A 21,188-nucleotide genomic window follows, 5' to 3' on the forward strand; every position below is an offset into this window, starting at 1 on the left:
CACCGTGTGTGCAATGGAAGTAGTTTTAACTTTTTCATGATTTTGAATAAACCCGTGGACCTATTTTCATGGTTCTTGATCCAATAGAATGTTAAAAGCATAGATAATCGTAATTTGGCATTGGTTTCACTGTGCATAAAAATGTCTTCAAAATATCTGAGGTTGAAAATGACTTATAAAATTAGGTAGCGCAGACAGAGTTTCGTTTCGTCGATACAGACAGTAGGTCATTTGCAGGTTATTTGTGCTGTTTTTCTGGAAGTGTGCGTCGGTGATTGTTAAGGTTATGGTGAGGGGAGAATAACTGAAATGTATATGCATCTAGATCTGGTGTATAGCCTTTGTGTGAACTTCGTATTGTTAAGTCTTATTTTTAAATTATCAAGCTTTAGAGCGTGCTGTTGGGTTCTCCAGCTCTTGACGGAGTAATTTTAGTAAATTCCACTTTCACCCAGGTGAAATCTGTATCTTATAGTTGAAAACATTATTTACGGTAGCTATTCAACTAAACGTATGATTGAATAAAAAAAAACAATTGGTGACTTTTCAACAATTTATCTAAAAAAAAACAAATTAAATAAACTTCAGCTCTATGGTAATTGCTAATAATACCATCATCATGGATTTTTTTCATGGAATGTATTCAAACAATCATAACATGATTTTCTTGTAACTTCTTGTTTTGTATTGTATTGAAATTTTTGAAATTTTAACGTTCCGTTCGATGTGCCTTCATGAAATATTTGGCAAATCACCCTCCTTTCAAGGTTCTATTCAGTAGAATATACGCAAGATTATGTGACGATCGTAAGATTTTTCAATGTATATTTTTTTTGAAATATAGATCTAAATTATTATAAGAGTTTGTTAGCCGGACTTAAATAGTTGAACAACTTAAAGAGTTATCAGACAAAAAAATCAATAGGAAGACACAAGAAAAGTTGGGTTAAAACCGACAAAAATTTAATCATGCTCATGATTCACAAAAGTAAACACATTTTGGATAAAGTTTAAAAAAACTTATTGTTGGTTTAAACCACAGTACATAATATTTTTTGCTTTATATTCTTTCCTTTATAACCGAACAAAAATTAAACGAATGATGAACATGTTAAAAATGGTGTATTTTTATTTTTCTACCCATTGCACACCGTGTGTGCAATGCGGCTCATCGAAATCATTTTATTTCGAGGAGCGGACTGCACACACGGTGTGCAATGGACATTTTTTGTGAATTTACGATTAATTTTTGGAAATTTCATTGAATTCATGTTTTTCAGATAAAAATTGATCGATTCAAAGAATAAAAATTTTTCGCTCCTGGGGGACGCGTCCGAAAAAAGTCGCCGTCTCGAATGGGTTGAGTAAGCAAATAAAACCAAATTTGTTAATTTTAATGTGTAGCAGAATTGGCGCGCGTGCCGGCATGTATCGAACAAAGTAAAAAAAAGCAATTAAGTCAGATGAATTGTGATAATGGGAAGAATAAAGATGAAAGCCGAGAAACCGGTAGCACCATATGGACTGGTGATGACCAAAGTAAAATAGGAGAGGAGAGATTGTTTTTTGTTTTTGCTGATTAAACGATTACTTGAGAGCCGAACTGAAGGCCATACAAATCTGAAATGGAACTTCAAAGTTTCAATGAGAACTTAAATTTCGGGCTGAATAAAACGAACTTCAGCACCACACAGCTTAATTTGACCTTTTTAACGAGACTTTTCGTTGCTTGGGATGAACTTATTTGGAGTTATATCTTATTGGTTTTGTAAAGAGGAGCTCCAAAAATAAATAGAAATAAGGATAATTCTTACAATTTTTCAAATATGTTTAGTAAAATTTGATAAACATAAGCTGTTACTTCAAATGGGCTCGACACTAAATTTCGAGAGCAGTGTTTTTATTACGCAGCTTCAAAGCTAAAATATACATATTCGATTTTAGGTTTAGGGACATGTTTTAGGTTTAAGCACAAGCTAAAGTTCGATCACACTTACATTTTAGTGCGAGAAAGTTGGCTACGCTAAGCTAAGCTACTCGTCTTTTGATCCCGAATCTATCCGGTCCGGATGATGATATCACTAAATGTGAAATGAAGCTATTCAAGTTCGACTCGTTTAGTAAAAACATCTAGCACTTACGGTTAACGAAGCTCAATTAAAATATCAGGCAAATCATCAATTGCCTATACAAATCGAGTGGTATCGGAATAGTGCGATCACTGTATAAACAAACAGTGTGAATTGTTAATCCATCCTAACACATTATAAAAAGACAACTTACGGTTGGATGAATAGAAAACTGTTGAACTTCCTCAAGTGGCCTCTAGTGATACCGTTCCTACTGGAGAATCACGGAAATTCCTCAAAATTCACAGCAACTAACTATCACTCCTTACTTGTTAATACAGACGCTCACAATGCGGGGGAAATCAAAACAAGGTGCTTATACACTATATGAAAAAGGCAGTCATACACGGCGTTATGTATTGACAATCTGGGATGGGCTATCAGTGGCGCCGACATCCTCCCCCGGGTGCATCTCAGCCGTCTCTGAGACTGCACTGCTCTGATCCTTTCCGCTACTGACGTCCAGTCGGGCCAGGTAATGAACCGCTCGCTTCAATACTCCATTCGCCGTCTCCACTACTGCTGTACGGGCCTGGCCATCGGATCCGACGAATATCTCCACCACACGTCCTCGTACCCAACCATTGCGGGTCTTTGGGTTCGCGGCCAATACCAAGCTGCCAACGTCAATCGGTTCCGCGTTTTGGAACCACTTGTCCTGCCGTCGTAAGATAGGAAGATACTCTTTCGTCCAGCGTCTCCAGAAGGTACCGGGTTCCAGTTGAATAAGACCCCATGTTTCCCGAAGGTTCCGTTGTTTTGAAATTGGAAGGTAGGTCAGAGGCCTTGAATTGATTATGCTTTCAGCCTCCACTATCAAAGTATTAAGCCCCTCGTCGTCTAGTTTACCCTCAGAGTACCCATTTTCAATTACCACCTTGACAGATCTCACCAGCCTTTCCCACACACCCCCTTTGTGTGGTGCCCCCAGATGATTAAACTTCCATTCGATATTCGTGAGAGTGTTAAAGAGCCCTCGGTTGATCTGCTGCTGAAGTAATCTTGACGCCCCAACGTAGTTCGTCCCGTTGCTGCTAAAGAATGTTGCCGGTGCACCGCGGTGTCTCACAAACCGTCCGACTGCAAGAACATAGAAAGTTGTGAAGTGTGAGGACACCGCCTCAAAATGCACGGCTCGCACGGCTATACAGCTTCGACCAATACGTTGAGTCATGATATGGAGGCCTGAAACAATTCGGCAATTGTTCCGGAGCATTACTTTCCCGTCGAGAAATGATACACGTTGAGTGAGCGATCTTCTTTCTGTAACGTTAACACCTTCTTGAAAAGCAGCGTTCTCCCCCGGGTAGACTTCCAGCTGAAGGTGCTCATTGATGGCCTTCATCGCCGGTTTCAGTTTCGGATTTTCATTAAGCTTTTTTTCACAGGACATTCTTCTTTCGGGGCATTCTAAGCGCCGCTTGGCCATTCCGTCACTAACAGGGAGGACAACGTCGTCGTGTACCCTCAGTGGACCTGTCCTGAAGCGATCGCCAACACGCTCCGTGGTTTGCTCCATAATGGCCAGAGCTTGAACATCCTCTTCCAATTGCGGCTCAGATATCGCTGTTTCAACGTTGTCAGTCACCAGGATGTTGGGCGATTCATCTGCTGCACACTTGCAGCTGTGAAAGTTGATGGATGTACTGCTGCTTCCACTGCGTCGACCATAAACGCACCATCCAAGCCGCGTTTTTGTCGCGATAGGCCCGGAGCCATCTCCTTCTCTTGTTTTTAGGGGTACAGCCAGACGAAGATTATCAATCCCGATGAGTATCTGCGGCTTGGCGTTATTGTAACTGGTTAACGGAAGTCCACGGAGGTATTTGTACTTTAAAGCTGCCGCATCTGCCTGGAAACTCTGCTTCGTTAAGTTCAAACATCCCACTGTCCGAGCGTTTGGTAATACGTACCGGTTCTCTTTATCGGAACCCGAAATCTCGAAGCTGACTATGCGTGAATCTTGCTCCACTCGCGACGCATTCCCTGTCCAGCGTAAGCAGAGAGGTTGAAGACTTCCACTCAATCCCAGCTGTTTCGCAAGACCGTCCTCCACGAGCGTTACATCCGATCCTTCATCTAAGAATGCAAAAGTATTCACCGTCTCAGACTTTCCGTACACCGTAACAGGCACAATACGGAAGAGTGTTTCTGAATCTTGAAAGCGGTGAGTGTGGTTTTCAGCAGTCTCTGTAGAGTTTTTTTCCGGCGCAGAATGTAATAACGGATTATGTCGATATTTACAGCCAACGATATCACATTTGATGCCACTTCTGCAAGGACGCCTACCATGGTTACACAAGCACGAAAAACAAAGATGCCGTTCACGAGTGAGTTTCCAACGCTCGGATACCGAAAGGGCCTTGAATTTGTTACAATCCCGAACTCGATGACTGTTCTTCCCACAGCAAACACATTCCAAGACTTCGGAGTTCTTCTGCTTCTCCATCTGTGCTACTACCTTGTTCTTCCCTGGATCATGTTGTTCGGGCGATGAATAGTGAGAGTTCACAAACCCTCTGGACTTGGGCTTCTCACGATTGCCTGTACTATGCTGCTCAGTTTTAAATGGAATAACACTCGCTGCATCCCGGACGATTCCGGCCATGTATTCTCCGAAGGTCTTCAAATTCACCACCGACAGGTTACGACGATAGCTAGCCCAGAGCAGTTTCTGATCATCCGGTAATTTAGCAATTAACTCTTGCAGCAGTTGAGGATTGGATAACTGGTCATACTCATTGGCTGCCTCGATGTGGTGACACAACGCTTGTACTGCTGTTCCGTATTCCATCAGCCATTCCAGCTTGTCCACTCGATGTACCGGAATCGCTCGCACCTTCTGCAATAGGTTGTTGATCAACAGGTCTGGCCTCCCGTACCGCAGCCGCAACGTTTCGATCACATGGGGTATTGTGGCCGGAAGAACTAAACTGCTCCTCACCACCTCCAAAGCTTGTCCCTTCAAGCATCGTTGTAAACGCAACATGTTTTCGCCATTCGAGAAACCACACACCGCCGTTGTGTATTCGTAGTTTGCGATGAATATCGGCCACTCCGCTGGATCACCGGAAAAGTAAGGCAAATCCCGTGAAAACGACTGCCTTGCTGCTAACTGCTGGGGCGTCAAGCTCGTCGGCGCACCGAAATCGTTCCTTGGAATACACTGAACTCTGGTTCCATCACTTCGCGGGATTGACTGGGGCAAAACGTGTTCATTTGACTGGGAGGTTTGGTGGATTTGTGTTGGCTGACACGTCGTAATGGGCAAAGACGTCAAAGGTGACATAGTTGGTACAAAATTATGTTGCTTAGCATGAGGCACCAAATTGGGCAGCGGATGCGTTAGCTGTTCATGCATAAATTGCTGCGACACTCCTGGTTGTGAGGGCAAAGGTTGTGCAATTGTTCGTGCGGAAGGCTGATACGCTATTTTTGGGGGAACATCTGCAAAGCTAGACACGGACTGCTGAACCATCTCTGTCAATGGACTAGAATTTTCGAAAAAATGTTGCCGATGTGCAGTCTCCGCGTTAAAAAATGTAGATTGATAGTGGGGTTCAAAATTGGTCATATATGTATGGGTGGAGCGCGCGACCATATTGCGCTGCTGCTCTAAAATGTGGGGTTCTGGGGGCGCGACATGGTTTCGCTGCTGCCCAATTACCAAGGCTGATTCATATGTTGTGGGGCTTTTAATATTTGTAGCATAATCAAAGGCTTGACACTTACCAAGTGGTCCAATACTTCCCTCTAACTCAGGAGCTTCGATGGTTACCGATTTCCTTTTCGGCACTGTCCCGGTGAGTGACGTCAAAGCATGTTGACCTGTCTGCTTGGCTGCCATGTTGCTATTTGCTGCCGGTAGTGCGAGCTGTCGCCGCTCAGAACCCGGCTGGGCACCTACCGGAAGAACGTCGTTCGTTCCCCCAGTCGTCAAAGTTGAAAACAATTCTTCGCACTGCTGAAGTTGGTTCCGAAGACTCATCAGCTGTGCTTGCGTCGGTTGGTGCTCATTTGCACACTGTTGAATTTGTCGCTGCATCGCCACGAAGCATTGTGACATTCCGTCTCGCAACGCCGCAGCATCCGCAGCTGTTGGAGGAGCAGGTTCGCCACCCACTGCACCAGCAATTGGGTCTACGTGTGCCACCCACTCTGCCGTTCGTTGTTTGCCATGTTCCCTCCGGTTAGAACTGGTTTCCTTCATCAGCGCATCCTGCTCGTCCAGGAAACGCTGGCGCATATCCAGCGCCACTCGCTGAAGCTCGAGTTCCTGTCGTTCACGCATCCGGCGCAACGAATCCGCTCGGCTGGATACGGATATCTTGCTGTTAACGCTAGGGGCTTTCTTCCGGAGGATACAGTTCCGGCATTCCCAATCCCGGTCCTCTATTGATGCGCCAACACCAGCACAGCCATAGTGCCACCAGGTTGAGCAAGTATCGCATTGGCACATGTCATCAAACGACTCCGATTTGTCGCAAACCTGGCAGTTGGTCAGCTTAGAGTCGTCTACCTTCGACGCACGCGATTTTCTCGAAGTTCTTCTTCGTCGACCATCATCTTTTCCGACACCACTCATCATTTTGGATAAAATCTTTGAAGAATGTTACTTCAAATGGGCTCGACACTAAATTTCGAGAGCAGTGTTTTTATTACGCAGCTTCAAAGCTAAAATATACATATTCGATTTTAGGTTTAGGGACATGTTTTAGGTTTAAGCACAAGCTAAAGTTCGATCACACTTACATTTTAGTGCGAGAAAGTTGGCTACGCTAAGCTAAGCTACTCGTCTTTTGATCCCGAATCTATCCGGTCCGGATGATGATATCACTAAATGTGAAATGAAGCTATTCAAGTTCGACTCGTTTAGTAAAAACATCTAGCACTTACGGTTAACGAAGCTCAATTAAAATATCAGGCAAATCATCAATTGCCTATACAAATCGAGTGGTATCGGAATAGTGCGATCACTGTATAAACAAACAGTGTGAATTGTTAATCCATCCTAACACATTATAAAAAGACAACTTACGGTTGGATGAATAGAAAACTGTTGAACTTCCTCAAGTGGCCTCTAGTGATACCGTTCCTACTGGAGAATCACGGAAATTCCTCAAAATTCACAGCAACTAACTATCACTCCTTACTTGTTAATACAGACGCTCACAATGCGGGGGAAATCAAAACAAGGTGCTTATACACTATATGAAAAAGGCAGTCATACACGGCGTTATGTATTGACAATCTGGGATGGGCTATCAGTGGCGCCGACATAAGCGTTTTGCCTATTATAACTGTAAACAGTTATTATCAAGGGACAAATAAGGGGGTTTCGGAGATAAGTGGAAAGACATATTGTCCGGTCAACAGTCTAGAGATAACTCATTTTTATTTACACTCTTATGTAACACTATCAATTAATATCCCTTTTATGAGTATAATGAAATACACAATAATATTCATGATTTCACAGTTGGTTGGTTACTACATTGCCTACATGAGATGATTTATTGATTTGGCAAACAAGTTTTTTTTCGATTTAGAATATTTGTAGCCTGGAAAACATATTCGATATGTGAAATACAAATTTTAAAGTTGTTTTGATAACTTTTGCAGCAGTTTTCTGTCATTTTTTTAGGATTTTTCCCACGACGTAATGAAAGCTTCCCCCCCTTCACCAATGGGGACAATAAAAAGGGAGGAGGCAAACTTTTGGCATGAGAGAGTATTTGGATACGAGAAATACTTCTATAATTATTTGGATAACTTATTTGAAAGAAACTTGGCATAGGAGGGTTATTAGCTATGAGAAATGTTTGTACGACTTTTTGAGACCGCTTAACCCTTATAGTAGAAAGATGAGAAAAGAGGAGGATGCTCCAATCCTTTTGAATTAGTATTAAAATCTCGCGTGAGCTTTCATAACGTCGTATAAAACAGAATGTAAACAAACAGTTTTATTCCGAAAAAAAAATACAAAAACTGACATAAACTAGTCGCAATTTCTTTCCATTTAAAATATTTGTAGCCTGGACTACATATTCTATGTAAGAAATACAAATTTTAAAGTTGTTTTAATAACAGGGTGTCGACTACCTGGAAAAACCTGGAAAATCAGGGAATTCAATTTGCATCAGGGAACATCAGGGAATTTTTCCGCCAATCAGGGAAAAAATAATGATCCTGATTTTATTTAAAGAAATTGAAACGTCATAGTTTATTATCTGCTTAAAAATTTACTTTAGTGTACGTTGATCATGTAATTATCGTTAGTCCTTTGATTTTTTGCGTTTTCGAGGAATATTTTGCATGTTTAGTTTAGGTTACAGTGGATAAAGTGAATGAAATAAAAAAATCATCTACCATCGAAAGAAATTGTTCTTGGATGTGATACTAATACAGCATGTGTTTTCACCACCCGAAAGTGTTGCACCTTCCAAGCTGAAAACGAGCATGAATCGAGTTTTGCACCCACCTTTGTTGGTGTACGTGAAATCGGCAGTGTCAACAGAAAACATCAAGCTGTCAAAAATCCATTACAGCTGGTATTTGTTTTCGTTTGATTTCGAAAATTGAAACAAATTTACTTTAGTTGATCATTGTCTAGTAAATAATATGAAAATTTTAACATGAATTTATGTATTATGTTGAATTGTGAAGATTTCAGATTTATTTTGCTTGGTAGATTCGCCTCTGGCTCTGATGATAACTGCAATACCGGCTGATTCTGGGCGGTCTATGTTTGCTGCTGCTAGACTGCAGTTACCCCAGCTTGAAGGTTCCGGTATTTTGAACGTTTATTCCTCGCAAATCTCATCTTCGTTCGAGTACCTATTTCCGTTTCCAGATTACAAAAGAAAAATTCTTGGAAGTCAAATTGGCGAACTCAGATCGCGGAAGTCGGGGGAGAAAATTTTGCTAACAGACCGAAACGAACGAAATTCAAGCTCCCATACGAGTGTAGTCTCGAACTAACGTTTTTGAAGGGCAACGGGTGGGAATCCGGGACTTGGCGCAACCGAGCATCGTCACCCTAAGGCACAGCTCGAAGCAGAGTAGCTTCGATGCAGCTGAACGATTCTTGCTGTGGAGACCAACTTATAGGACCCTCCCGAACAAGAAAACTTTTCGGTTTGGGCGATTCCACCAGATCTTTGGGTTGGCCTTTTTGCACTCGGATTTGCTGCTCTTTTTCGTCATCGCCTGGAACCGATTGCAGCAAGCCTTCTGGGCACATTTCTTTTTGGGAGCGTTGTTTGCTTTGGAACGTGCCATCCAGGTGAAATTCTCCGCCTCTGTTGGAAACGGCACTGGTATTGAATCCGGAACAAGTTTCCGTTCTTCGGGATAATAAAGAGAAAAAAACAGCTCGAACGCAATTTTTGCGGTATAGAAATAAACCAACCAGCTGATATTTGTTTACATCGGGAAGCACGTGCTGTCAAAATTCATGATAGTATTGGTGAGAGCGCAAGCAACACCGAATATTTTCAGAGTGTTCCACCGTCCACTTTATGGTGCACTACCAGTGGACTACTCATCCTGAAAACGAGCATGAAAACAGCAAAAAGTGCACTACCGGTAGTGCCCCGGTGCACCACCACACGAAAACAAATTCTCTATAAGAATGCTATGAAAAAATGTCATAAGCTCAGCGAAAAGCAAGTTCTGCAATTTCGTATCGAATGCAAAGGAATGCTGAAGGCAATTGTACTTAAGTTAATGAAGCGATCGCCATTAACTTATCCTCTGACCAAGGCCGTCTCTTGCCTTGATCCGGCAGTTATCAGCAGCGATACCAAATTGGTCAAAAAACGATTTGAGAAGACTTTGACCATATTGACAGATACTGGACGCGTTAGTGGATCCTCGGCAGATTGAGCAGTACGGCAGTATTCCGGAGTGATTGCCAGAGGCGATAAATTTGATAATTATTACCGTAGCAAAGAAAGGCTGGATCATTTTTGGAGTGGAGTGTCCAGGCCAGAGCCAAGTGTCCAGAATTCTTCAACATCGTCTTTCACATGGCTACGCGAATGTTGAACGTGGTTGTTCAGTAAATTCCGAATGTCTCTTCGGAAATATGCGTGAAGAATCAGTGGTGGCTAAACGACAAATCCAAGGTGTGTATATATTCAGGAGATGTTACCGAATATCGAATTCCCGATTCAGCCATTTTGGCTATGTAGGCTATGCAACTATGCGGAACTCATGAAGTTTGTTTACCAATAAACCACCGAAAAGCTGAGCAAAAAATAAACAAACTCATTGAGAGCCCCGCTCACTCCTCGCCTACTTAAGCCTAGTCCACACTAGGCAACATGAACTGCGATTTTTGTTATGAGACGAACTTTGTTGTCTGTTGTTGTTGTTGGAAACCTGAGACGGTCTCAGTGTCTCCCGAAGAAAATGGGAGACGCTGAGACCGTCTCGAGACGAACCGTCTCCTAGTGTGGACTAGGCTTTACTGTGAAAGTCGGAGAACCTAGTGTATCAAAAGATCTTGGACAAATCTATGATGCTGATTTTTATGCTGGAGGGATAAAATCAGTCCAAATTTCCAACAAACTTATTCAGATAGTTTGAAATTCACATGCTCTGTATTTGGAAGACAAAGATCGCCGCATAAAGGAATCTCTTGAATCAGATCAAACAAAGCTGATGAAGCGTCATCAAGAAGCGGGAGCAAAACCGCTTGAGGTGAAACGGAGAAAAATTTTGGAAGACGTACAGAAGAAGGCTGATAGCTTGCAAGAGAAAATTGTTATGCTGAAATCATAAGAATTTCTACAAGTGGAACTGAACTGGCTGACTTATCTTGAACTGTTTAATATCACAAATAATACTTCAATTAAATTTATCGTAATAAATTCCCAGACAACCATTTGGTGGGTATCGTTTACGACTACCCTGATTCTTTTTGGAATATACTATGACAATTTACATCATCATATAGATGATTAAGGTTGTAATATACGCCATTTTTCGTAACAATATGGAAAGTTTGGCGACTTATTTGGTCGTCTTTTGCGACTTGAGTGCAGGGCTCTCATTTTTCATCAGATGAATAAAAATAAGATTATTTTTTTTTTTGTACTTTAAACCAATTGGTTTATTCATCCCCAAAAATAATAAAAATAAGATTATTTCAAATAAATTCGTTTTTTGCTGTCAAATTCAAGTTTATATCGTACAAATTTATTATTTGCCTAATTGCTGATTTTTTTCAACGTTCATGAAGTTATTGTTAGTACCTGGACTTGATCTCCTGACGATGCGATCTGCAGCTCATTTCTCGACGCCATTTGAAATATATAAATTAAAGAGGATTTGCTTCAAAGGCAATAAACCAAAAGCAAATCGTATATTTCTATAACTAAAATCTTTTAAATCGTAGAACACGTCATCGATGATCTCAAAATAGATCAGCATTTTGAAGCCTCCTTAAATACGGGTGTAAACATCGATGTCGTATTATCATAAACGATTGTATTGAATTTATTTGTATTCTTTTACGATTGCCAGCAAATATGTTTTACGAAAATCATACATGCGAATTAATTTGCATAGGTATACGATTGCATGCACATTATTACGATTCAATGCAATTATAAACGATTTTATAGCATATATCTCCAAGTGGCAAGCAAAGTTGTGAGCTTATTTTCTTTCTGCTAAGATCTAACACCTGGTTCTTATGACAATATAAATCGTATTTCATGTTAAAAAAATTTTAATTTCGAATAATTTTATGCATAGCACGACAAAATCTGTCAATCATGGCTGATCATCGTCCCAGACAACCATTTGGTGGGTATTTCGAATTTGCAACACAAATATACGTGCAAATATACGTGTAAACATATCGTATATAATGCAGCAAAACCAGTATATACGTATTATTTAGGAGTCCATATTAGTACATTAGCACACAATTTCTTGATTTGGATTGTATTGTCGTAATAAAATCATGCAATGTATTCAAATACGATAAAGAATATGCATGGGCCGCACATTGTAGGTGCAGATCTACGAAAATGAATTTAAATTACATTATATACGATATAATCTGTAAAATAAAATACGTCTGGTTGTCTTTGGTATATCGGTCGTTTCACAGATTTTTTGCGAATTGTCGTACACAAAGGTCGAGTTCATTTGTACATAAATACGAGTCTCTCTTCTTGTCGTAATAAAATCATGCAATGCATCTAAATACGATAAAGAATATGCATGGGCCGCACATTGTAGGTGCAGATATACGAAAATGAGTTTAAATAACATTCTATACGATATAATCTGTAAAATAATATACGACTTCTGGTTGTCTGGGTTAGTATTCTCGACTCAAAGGTTTCTGTGTGTTTATTTTCGGGGGAAATATATTTTTATAACTTTAAGTTGCTTCCTTAGGTTGTTCCTGGAATTTTCTGGAAAAACGACTGGAAAATCAGGGAAAATCAGGGAATTTTGTTACCAGATATGAGTCGACACCCTGAATAACTTTTGCAGCGGTCTTTCTGTGAATTTTTAGATTTTTCATACGACGTAATGAAAGCTCACGCGAGATATGTCTAATCACGCAAAACAAAGTTATTTTTTTATGAGAAGGTATGGGGTAAGAAAAATACATCTATGATGATCCCTCCATAAAACAGAGGGGAAAAGGAAAGGAAAAAAAGGATCTCATACCATTTCTCTTATACTCATTCAAGCGATCTATCCCTTCTTTCAGAGGGTAGACGAGAGAAAAGGGGAGGCTTTTTTATATATTTTTTCTTACAATTTGAAATCTAATGAAGCAATCAAAGCCAATTGATGCATGTGATGCTATTCAGTTACTAAAAATGTTTCTATGTTAATTCGAAACCTGCTCTACATTTGACGGGGAAAAGGAAGGGATACCCAAAAATCTTACATAAGAAATGTTACATTGATAATAATTAGTCACAGCTATACGAAACCACATTACTCAAGTTTTTTTCTTCTTACCAATCTGTTGGTTATTTTCGATGTTCTGTTATTTATCTTTTAATGTCTTTGAGTTAATACAAAAGAATTGCTGGTTCTATAAAATTTATAGAGAATAAATTCAAACCATAATGCCACCAAAAACACTAAATCAAATTATTTTTAAAGATCGTCATAATTTTTGCGTTTTATCATAACAATCTTTTTAATTGACAAATTTATAGAAACAAAAAAGAAAGTGGCGCGTTGTGACACACGATTTGAATCCCTCATATTTTGAAAATCACTTCAGGTTAGTTGAGCTTTGAGGTTAGTTGACAACGTAATTGTCGTTAAACATTTTGGCACCAGTTCTAGTAGTATAGAATGATACTTTTTAGATTTTTATAATTTTCAGGTCAAAAACATAACAATTTTTATGGTACCTGATCTTTCACTTTTGTTTTGAAATCGGAATTTAGATTTTATATTGTTTATTCGATTGTGGAAATTTATTGAAGATTATTGTTACCCCGAACATGCTATGTCTCAATGATGTTTTCTATAATCGTTCATGACATTTCATATGTTGTTTTGTATAAATTGTGTGTGTTACATTTTTAATATTTTCAAGCTATTTAAAAAAAAACCGTGTCAACTTCTCAAAGAATAAAAACGTAAGTTCTTACACCTTTACTATTCACCTTTACTACCTTTTGATAAAAAAATTACTCAAGACACTAATCTTCAAAGAATTTTTAGTCTTTTGTTAGAAGGTCAGTTAATAATAAAAAAATCATTATCACGATTTTTTCAAATTCAATCACTGTGCACGGGACCAATGAGTAACGGTCTTTGACAATGTTTTTCAGCAAAATTCATAAATTAGCACAAAAGCACAGCGGTCAAATCGTCGCTTATAACTTTTTTGTTCTACATTTTATCTTCTAGGTATCTTCGAAGAAGTTTTACAGTAAAATTAGCTCTATAAGAAAATGTAATAAAAAATTTTGATTAATAAGTTCCAATTTAGTTAATGAAGTTACAGTGAAAAGTTTTTTTACTACTACTTTTCTCAAATATCATATTTAATACTTAAAATACAAAAATCCTAAAAGTAGCACACACAAATACCTGTATAGTTCTACGTATCATCAAGAACTTCTCTGTATATTGAAAAAATGATGTTTGGAGGCCTATTAAAGACGATTAGGGATGTGTATTACTTAAATTACTTAAGAATGTATAACCAAATTTCTTACAACTATTTATTTCTCAATGATTAACATCTAACCAAACACTTTCCACCATGGCTTTGATTTTGGTGTAGAGGTTGAAATAGTTTCCACGGTCTGTTGAGTAAAATAAAAGTTTTGTAAACATCAAATTACGTTGTTTTGTTGCCATTGCCTACCTTTGCCGAGTGCTCTTGTTTTTGCTGTTGTTCGGATCCACTGATGTGTTCTTGTATTTCTTCAATTTGATTAATATCTATAATGTCATCCGGGTGAATTGTTTCTTGTTGCTGGTCCATGTGAAACTGGTCAAACTGGTTGTTGGGAATCTAAAACATGAAATAATTTATTTCAATACGATTTTGCAAGTTTTTTCAATACACTGTTCATTAAGTGCAGAAAAATGTTTGTGATTGATTGAGATTTTTTTTTTTTGAATTTTCAAATATGAAGAAATAACAGCGAATTACCAAAAAATTTCTTTTTAAAAAAAATATTATTTTGAATTGTCTGCGAACACTTTCTTTCTTCGATATTTCACACTTCAATTTAAATAACGTAATAAAACTACCACGAATTAATTTCTTTTAATCTCTAGAATATATTTTGTGAATATACTGCCGCTCCAAGCAAAACTGTCCTATGTGATTTTTGGGTCATTTTCACTTTTTGCTGGAAAGAGACCGTTCCCAACAGTGTTAACTTTCGAATAAAATCACAATCAAGTATACTTTGTTCTGAACTTATACGAAATTTTCATCAAGGTGGTTGTCTCTATGTTAATAGTTCTACGCATGAATGTCACACTAGAAAAAATTCAATGAAAAATGCAAACTTTTTCTCAAAATTTCCTTAAGATGAGATCAAACTGTTGAATATAATGTTATTTATCGAAGAGAACACTAAAATAGAGGGTGGGGAGGAGCGAGAAGCATTGAGTGATTTATTCAGAAAACTCCATTGAATCGGATCAATAAAAAGTAAACAAAACAAATTCCAATAGGATATTTTTCACAAATTCAGTGACTTTAAATTTACATCACTTTCATATTACACGTTGCATAATTTTACAGGCGTGTAATATTCAACCCGCACTGAAAATTCCGTCATATAAGATGCTTCTTTTTATTTACATCATATGTGATGTAATTTTCCAGATTTTTTTGGTAGTGTGTACACAAATGTGTCACACGAAGCATTTTTGGCTCTTATTTTCCGTTTGTTGTAGAAAATTTAATTTTTTTGGCAGAAAGCATTGTAAAATGATTAAGGTACACCGGGGTAAGTGTGGACGGTTTTTCGTATAGTTCAACTTTAAAAAATCATTAAAAAATCAGGAGTGGAGCAATTTTCATAAAATTACATTCAATGTGATGCAGAACATGTTGTTTACAAACGCTTAAGAGATGAGCTCGATAGAAGCAAAGCGAGAAAAGTTATCACGCAAATTGTAATGGACTGCCGGTGTCTTCACTTACCCCGCTTTATGGGGTAAGTGTGGACGGTAGATTTTCCCTTTGATTTCTCAGGAAATTTTCCAAAAATGTGTATTTTCTTGGTTGAATACGTTGTTTTATAGCTCGAACCGTCCAAACTTTTGAAAAAAAGTTTATGATACTATTAGTAAGGCATCTTTCAATAATTATTGTGTGTAATTTATGCTGCAACACACGAGTTCCGATTTTATCAAAAACACGGAACAAACAAGTACTTTACCCAACTTTTCATGATCCGAATGCTAAATTTAGCTAAATAATACAATTTACGAAGGATGAAGGACAGAAAATCGAAAAAATGTGTAAACATCCAGTCTTTTTAAAGCCGTCCACACTTACCCCAGACAGGGGTTGGAAACAAAATTTTAGTTTTTTGTAAATAAACTATTTTTTCTTCATTTTTTACCGCCGTTTCTTTTCCTAACTGGTTGTTTGGAATATAAGGATCGTTCCAATGTAGAGTTTTTCATCGAGAGCCAGCTAGTTTACGAGAAATTTGCAATTGAAAAAGATGCACATCACCTCGACATCGTAGGTGAAAATAGAAATTTCGCAAAAAGTTGTTGTAAACATCCGTTATTGTCGGAATCGTATCTCTTTTACAGTTATTGGATAGATTACAAGTAAATTGAACATTCTGCATTAAAAGTTTGAGAAAATAGTGCACAGTATTGTTTTAATAGCCATCGTCCACACTTACCCCGCGTCCACACTTACCCCGGTGTACCTTAACTTAAAATGTTCACTACGGAAAAACTGTCGGTGAAATTGGAAATTCAGCCAAATTTCAATCACGTTTTTCTCGTTTGCAAGTTTTTTCACATGGAACAATTTTGATTGGAACGGCAGTATTTTAGAACTCAAAAATAACCATATTCTAGATATTTGGATTTAAATTAATGTTGTTTTAATACAAAAATTTTAATATAAAGTGTTATTTTGATATTGAAAATTGGAGCTGAATTTACTTTGAATATTTTATACCTGTTCGTTTTGTACATCTTGAAGAAGCAACTGATATTGCTCCGGGTACGGCGCTAAAGGAGCAGAATATAATGCATTGGCATTTTGAGAAATTGTTGTAATCGGCATAGTTGTTTTCTCCAGATCGTCCAATAAGGTAACATTTTCATCGGTAGAATCCTCTTCGAAGCTTGACTGAGAATCCCGAATATTCTTCGCTGCGTTGTCTACTATTGAATAGGATATCTTCTCCTGGTCTTTGTTACTGCTCAATCCCATGAAGTGTGTTTCTGTAGCATTTTCTTCCATATCTCGATGCTTCTGCATTTCATGTTTAAGCTTCTCCATCACAGCGGTAGCATTGAAAGTGTCTTTTTTATGCTCCAACATAGACATGACATTGCTCACTTTTGTAGGTTTTTTTGTAGTCGTTGATGTTATTGTGGTAAAAGTAGGTTTTGGCTTTTTGCGCACTAAAGGCATAACATTATTGTTGCCAAAGGATGTTTCTCTCGACAATTTCATTAACGAATTTCTATCGTAAATCGGCTGTTGATCGTATGTGCTTGCATAAAAGTTATCGCTAGGAGACATTGTGGTTGTACTTGGTTCTGTTAATTTCTTTTGGATTTCTCTAGGATATTCGATCCATGCTGGCTTATGGACTTCAATATGGTCGATCTCACGATCTACATTGAAAGTTCTAAGACGATTGCTGTTTTCACCGGTAATAGATTGTTCAGAAACAACTTTAGCAGATTGAATCATATCTGTAGCCTCGGATTCAGTGTTAACTTCTTCATAAAATCCCGTGTGAGGATTAAAAACGAGAGCGGTTTTTTCGTTGCCCATGATTTCTCTTTCTGGATGATGGAATTCTTGATATTGTTGCTGCTGATCATCCGGTATGAAGTTGAGTTGATGTTGTTGTTCATCGTTACCATAATCTTCGGGTTCAAAATGTGCTTGCTCAATTTGGATTCGCTCCAACTCACCAGCAGCTTGTACTTGAAAAAAATCCGAATTATGTATGTCTTTTTGTGTTATAAGTCCTTGATGAAGAAACTGTATCAATTGAAGCGAAAACTGATTAGCTAGATCATCTGCAAACTGTTGATTCGACCCAAAGAAATTGTTTCTCATATCTTCGTTGTGGAAATCATAGAACATCAACGTCACTGCAAATGAAGTTGTTCATTAACATTTTAGGTATGTAAGTTGAGTAGTTGATAATTTTGTATACAATACCTGGTTCAAATACATTCTCAGTATCAAGTTGATGGTGATGTGCCATCATCTCATTATGCAGTTCTACTTTATCATTGAAATGCTGTCGAAACATTTCTGCTAAAGCGTTTACCTCGTGTGGATGGCTTTGTGACCATGGCATTCCTTCAAATTGAACTGGAACAACCTTGGCCGTTTCTGAATCACTTTCATGGCTGCAAAACGTACAAAGGTTTTTTTTTATTGATATATAGTAGAAAAATTACTGCCACGCTTTTCCAGAAAACGAAAATACGAAATGATCTCGGTATTTGAAACGGAACTTTCAAGTTTAAACGTGTTTTCCTCGAGAATAAAGTTTTATTAGACTTACATCGGCGATACCATTTTTTCGCGACTTTCAAAAGCTTGCGCAATCTGTTGAAATTCAAATTTAGGCTCTTTTAGCTTTCCCGGGTGGGCAAGAACCACAGTGCCTAACACTGAAAACAACAACAATTTTTCGAAAATCACTATCATGATACAAATTAGGTTTGGGAAGTATTCCGTACTCCCTTTCTTTTGTAAAAGCGTTTTTGTCTGATGTCAAAACACAACTGGGCCAGCTTCTGATGCCGTCCAGATGCATATAATAGCCGAGGTCAAAATATAGGTTATCAGTTCTTACAAGACTGTCATTGATTACGAACTTCTTTGAACTCTACCGGAAACCCTTAAAATATTAAAATTGTTTTTCTTAGTAAAACAGTGTTAATATTTTTATAGTGTAAAATTGTTTTACATTATTTTCTGGGCAGTTCAAATTTTCGTTTTTTTCCTTAACATTACCCTTTAAAGATTCAATTCCCCTTTTCCTTTAGCTTTCCGTCAGTGTTTTGGCGTGAAGCTTGAATTATAAGTCAGCATTTGTGTTTTCGCTGTAACTTATGTAGAATACCTAGTATTAATTTTTTGTCGTACTCCTTGAAATTTGCATCAGCTTAAGATGGTTTCGAGATTCTTGTATACATACCTAATATGTGAAAAGGTTGAATTCCAATGAATTACGTTGCATTTTCTTTCTTTGTAGTGTGTTTTTAAGCAGATAAGGTGTACCTACACTTACTAGAATTGACTCAGAAAAATCAAATAAGATATAGTGAATCATTCCTGGTTCCTCGTTTAAAAAAACATTGCATTTGTCGTCGTGTATCTTAAAAAATCGTTCAAATCATACAGAATTTAAAAAATTGTTGACAAGTGCGAATAACCAGGCGAATTACATCTTTCTTGCGGCAGAATGACGAATAAATTAGAGCTTGAGCATCACCTGGATATTGCTCGTGGCAAACCATTCCATGGCTATCTGCTGTAATGGTAAGATTCCGAATCTGGTAAAAACAGGAGTTCATAATGCACGTGACTTTGTTTTTAATTTTTCCAAAAGAATGTTCTAAATTTCGTGTATGTAGTTAACACTTTGTTTATAAATTAATTTAAATTATTCTTCCAGAAACCAGCTACAACGGTGCGCTTCTTCGATCGATCCGATTACTACAGTGTGCATGGTTCAGATGCCGAATTTGTGGCAAAATGTGTTTTCAAATCTACCAACGTAGTGAAGATTATGGCCCCTAGTGGTTCTGAGGATGAAGTGCCGTACGTTGTACTCAGTAAGAATAATTTTGAAAGCTTTGTACGCGATCTGCTGCTGGTTCGCAATTATCGAGTCGAGGTGTTCACGAACAAAAATGCCTCAAAGACATCCAACGAATGGGTTTTGGAGTTCAAAGGATCGCCGGGAAATTTGTCTCAATTCGAGGATCTTTTATTCGCCAACAACGACATGGTTACCGGATCGGCTTTAACAGCTTTGCACATCAAACAACAAGGAAAACAAAAAGTCATCGGAATCGCTTGCATCGAAACAAATGAAAGGCTATTTTCAGTGTCGGAGTTTGTAGACGACTGCTTTTTCTCGGAGCTGGAGGCACTTATTGTTATTTTAGGTCCTAAAGAGTGCATCATTCCTGCGGGCGATGCTGAGGTTAGTAAGCTTAATTTGTAAAAAAAATATCAAAATAATGAAGTCTTTATTTTAGTACGATCGTGTGAAAATCCTTCTGGAGAGAAACAATGTGATTGTCACGATGAAAAAGAAGCAAGAATTTTTACTTGAAAAAAATGATGTTGTACAAGATCTGAATAAGTTAATACGGTTTACTAAAGGACAGCAAGAAAGCGCTAACACTCTTTCTGAAACCTCAAAAACAGTAGCTCTGGCTGCGCTTGGTGTAGCAATACGATACTTAGAATTGGTTAACGAATCGTCAAATCATGGACAGTATGATCTAAAGTTACTAAACTTGAACAGGTACTCATAAAAATGTAGCAACTTTCATGAACCTTATTTATTTTATTTTTATTTTAATCTAGATTCGTTCACTTGGATGCTGCAGCAGTGTCTGCTTTAAATCTCTTCCCTAAACCCGGCACGAATATGTCATCGGCTGCATTCAAATGGCAAAGTATTCTCGGAGTGCTGGATCGTTGTCGAACACCTCAAGGCCACAGGCTTATGGCTCAATGGATTAAGCAACCTTTGCGTGATTACGAGGTGATCAAAGATCGTCACGATATTGTTGAATGTTTTTTGAATAATGCTACCTGTCGCACTGAGCTTCACGAAGTTCATATGAAGCGATTGCCTGATATTTTAATTTTGATTAAAAAACTTCTTCGCAAAAAAGCTTCTCTCCAGGACATTTTTCGGCTGTATCAAGTTATTCTTCGTATACCTAAGATCTTAAGGTTGCTCGAAGAGCAAGACAGTACAACCGTTATAAGCACACTATACAACCCGATGAAGGAAACCGTAGGAGATCTTAAAATGTTTAAATCGATGGTTGAACAAATTCTTGATCTAGAGGCTGTTGAAAAGGGAGAATATTTAGTGAAGTACACTTTCGACGATCAATTGAAAGAATACAAAGAACAAATGGATGAAATTGAAGGAAAAATGAAGCGTCTTCTATCAAAAGTAGCTGATGATCTAGGAATTGAAGCTGGAAGTACGATCAAGTTAGACTATGTGGGGCATCATGGATATCATTTTCGTATGTCGTTGAAGGACGAACCGTTGATTCGTAAAAGCTCGAAATTCCAAGTAAGTTGCCATCAGCTGCTTTCAGTTATAGTATTTT

The 21,188-nt window shown here is 38.2% G+C and overlaps 2 protein-coding genes across 3 annotated transcripts in view; one reads left to right on the top strand and one right to left on the bottom strand.

Moving 5' to 3' along the window:
- Window positions 1-21,188, top strand: part of LOC129743711 (DNA mismatch repair protein spellchecker 1) — a 28,672-nt gene that overhangs the window by 6,158 nt on the left and 1,326 nt on the right. Inside the window, exons 1-4 of one of the 2 annotated variants that reach the window (XM_055735824.1) lie at window positions 19,285-19,362; window positions 19,499-20,032; window positions 20,088-20,359; window positions 20,422-21,151. In XM_055735824.1, coding sequence (XP_055591799.1) covers window positions 19,360-19,362; window positions 19,499-20,032; window positions 20,088-20,359; window positions 20,422-21,151 — 1,539 coding nt within the window. In that variant the 5' untranslated portion in view covers window positions 19,285-19,359. Of the gene's footprint in view, window positions 1-19,284; window positions 19,363-19,498; window positions 20,033-20,087; window positions 20,360-20,421; window positions 21,152-21,188 lie in introns of those variants that run through there. The other variant, XM_055735823.1, reaches the window with a different exon arrangement.
- LOC129743712 (uncharacterized) lies at window positions 14,273-18,612 on the bottom strand. Its single transcript, XM_055735825.1, has 5 exons — window positions 18,380-18,612; window positions 18,028-18,221; window positions 16,801-17,957; window positions 14,500-14,649; window positions 14,273-14,437 (listed from the first exon to the last, which is right to left on the bottom strand). Exons 1-5 carry the CDS (start codon window positions 18,523-18,525, stop codon window positions 14,375-14,377), a joined length of 1,710 nt encoding a protein of 569 aa, XP_055591800.1. The 5' UTR covers window positions 18,526-18,612; the 3' UTR covers window positions 14,273-14,374.

Source organism: Uranotaenia lowii, chromosome 2 (genome assembly GCF_029784155.1).
Source record: "Uranotaenia lowii strain MFRU-FL chromosome 2, ASM2978415v1, whole genome shotgun sequence".
Lineage (NCBI taxonomy): Eukaryota > Metazoa > Arthropoda > Insecta > Diptera > Culicidae > Uranotaenia > Uranotaenia lowii.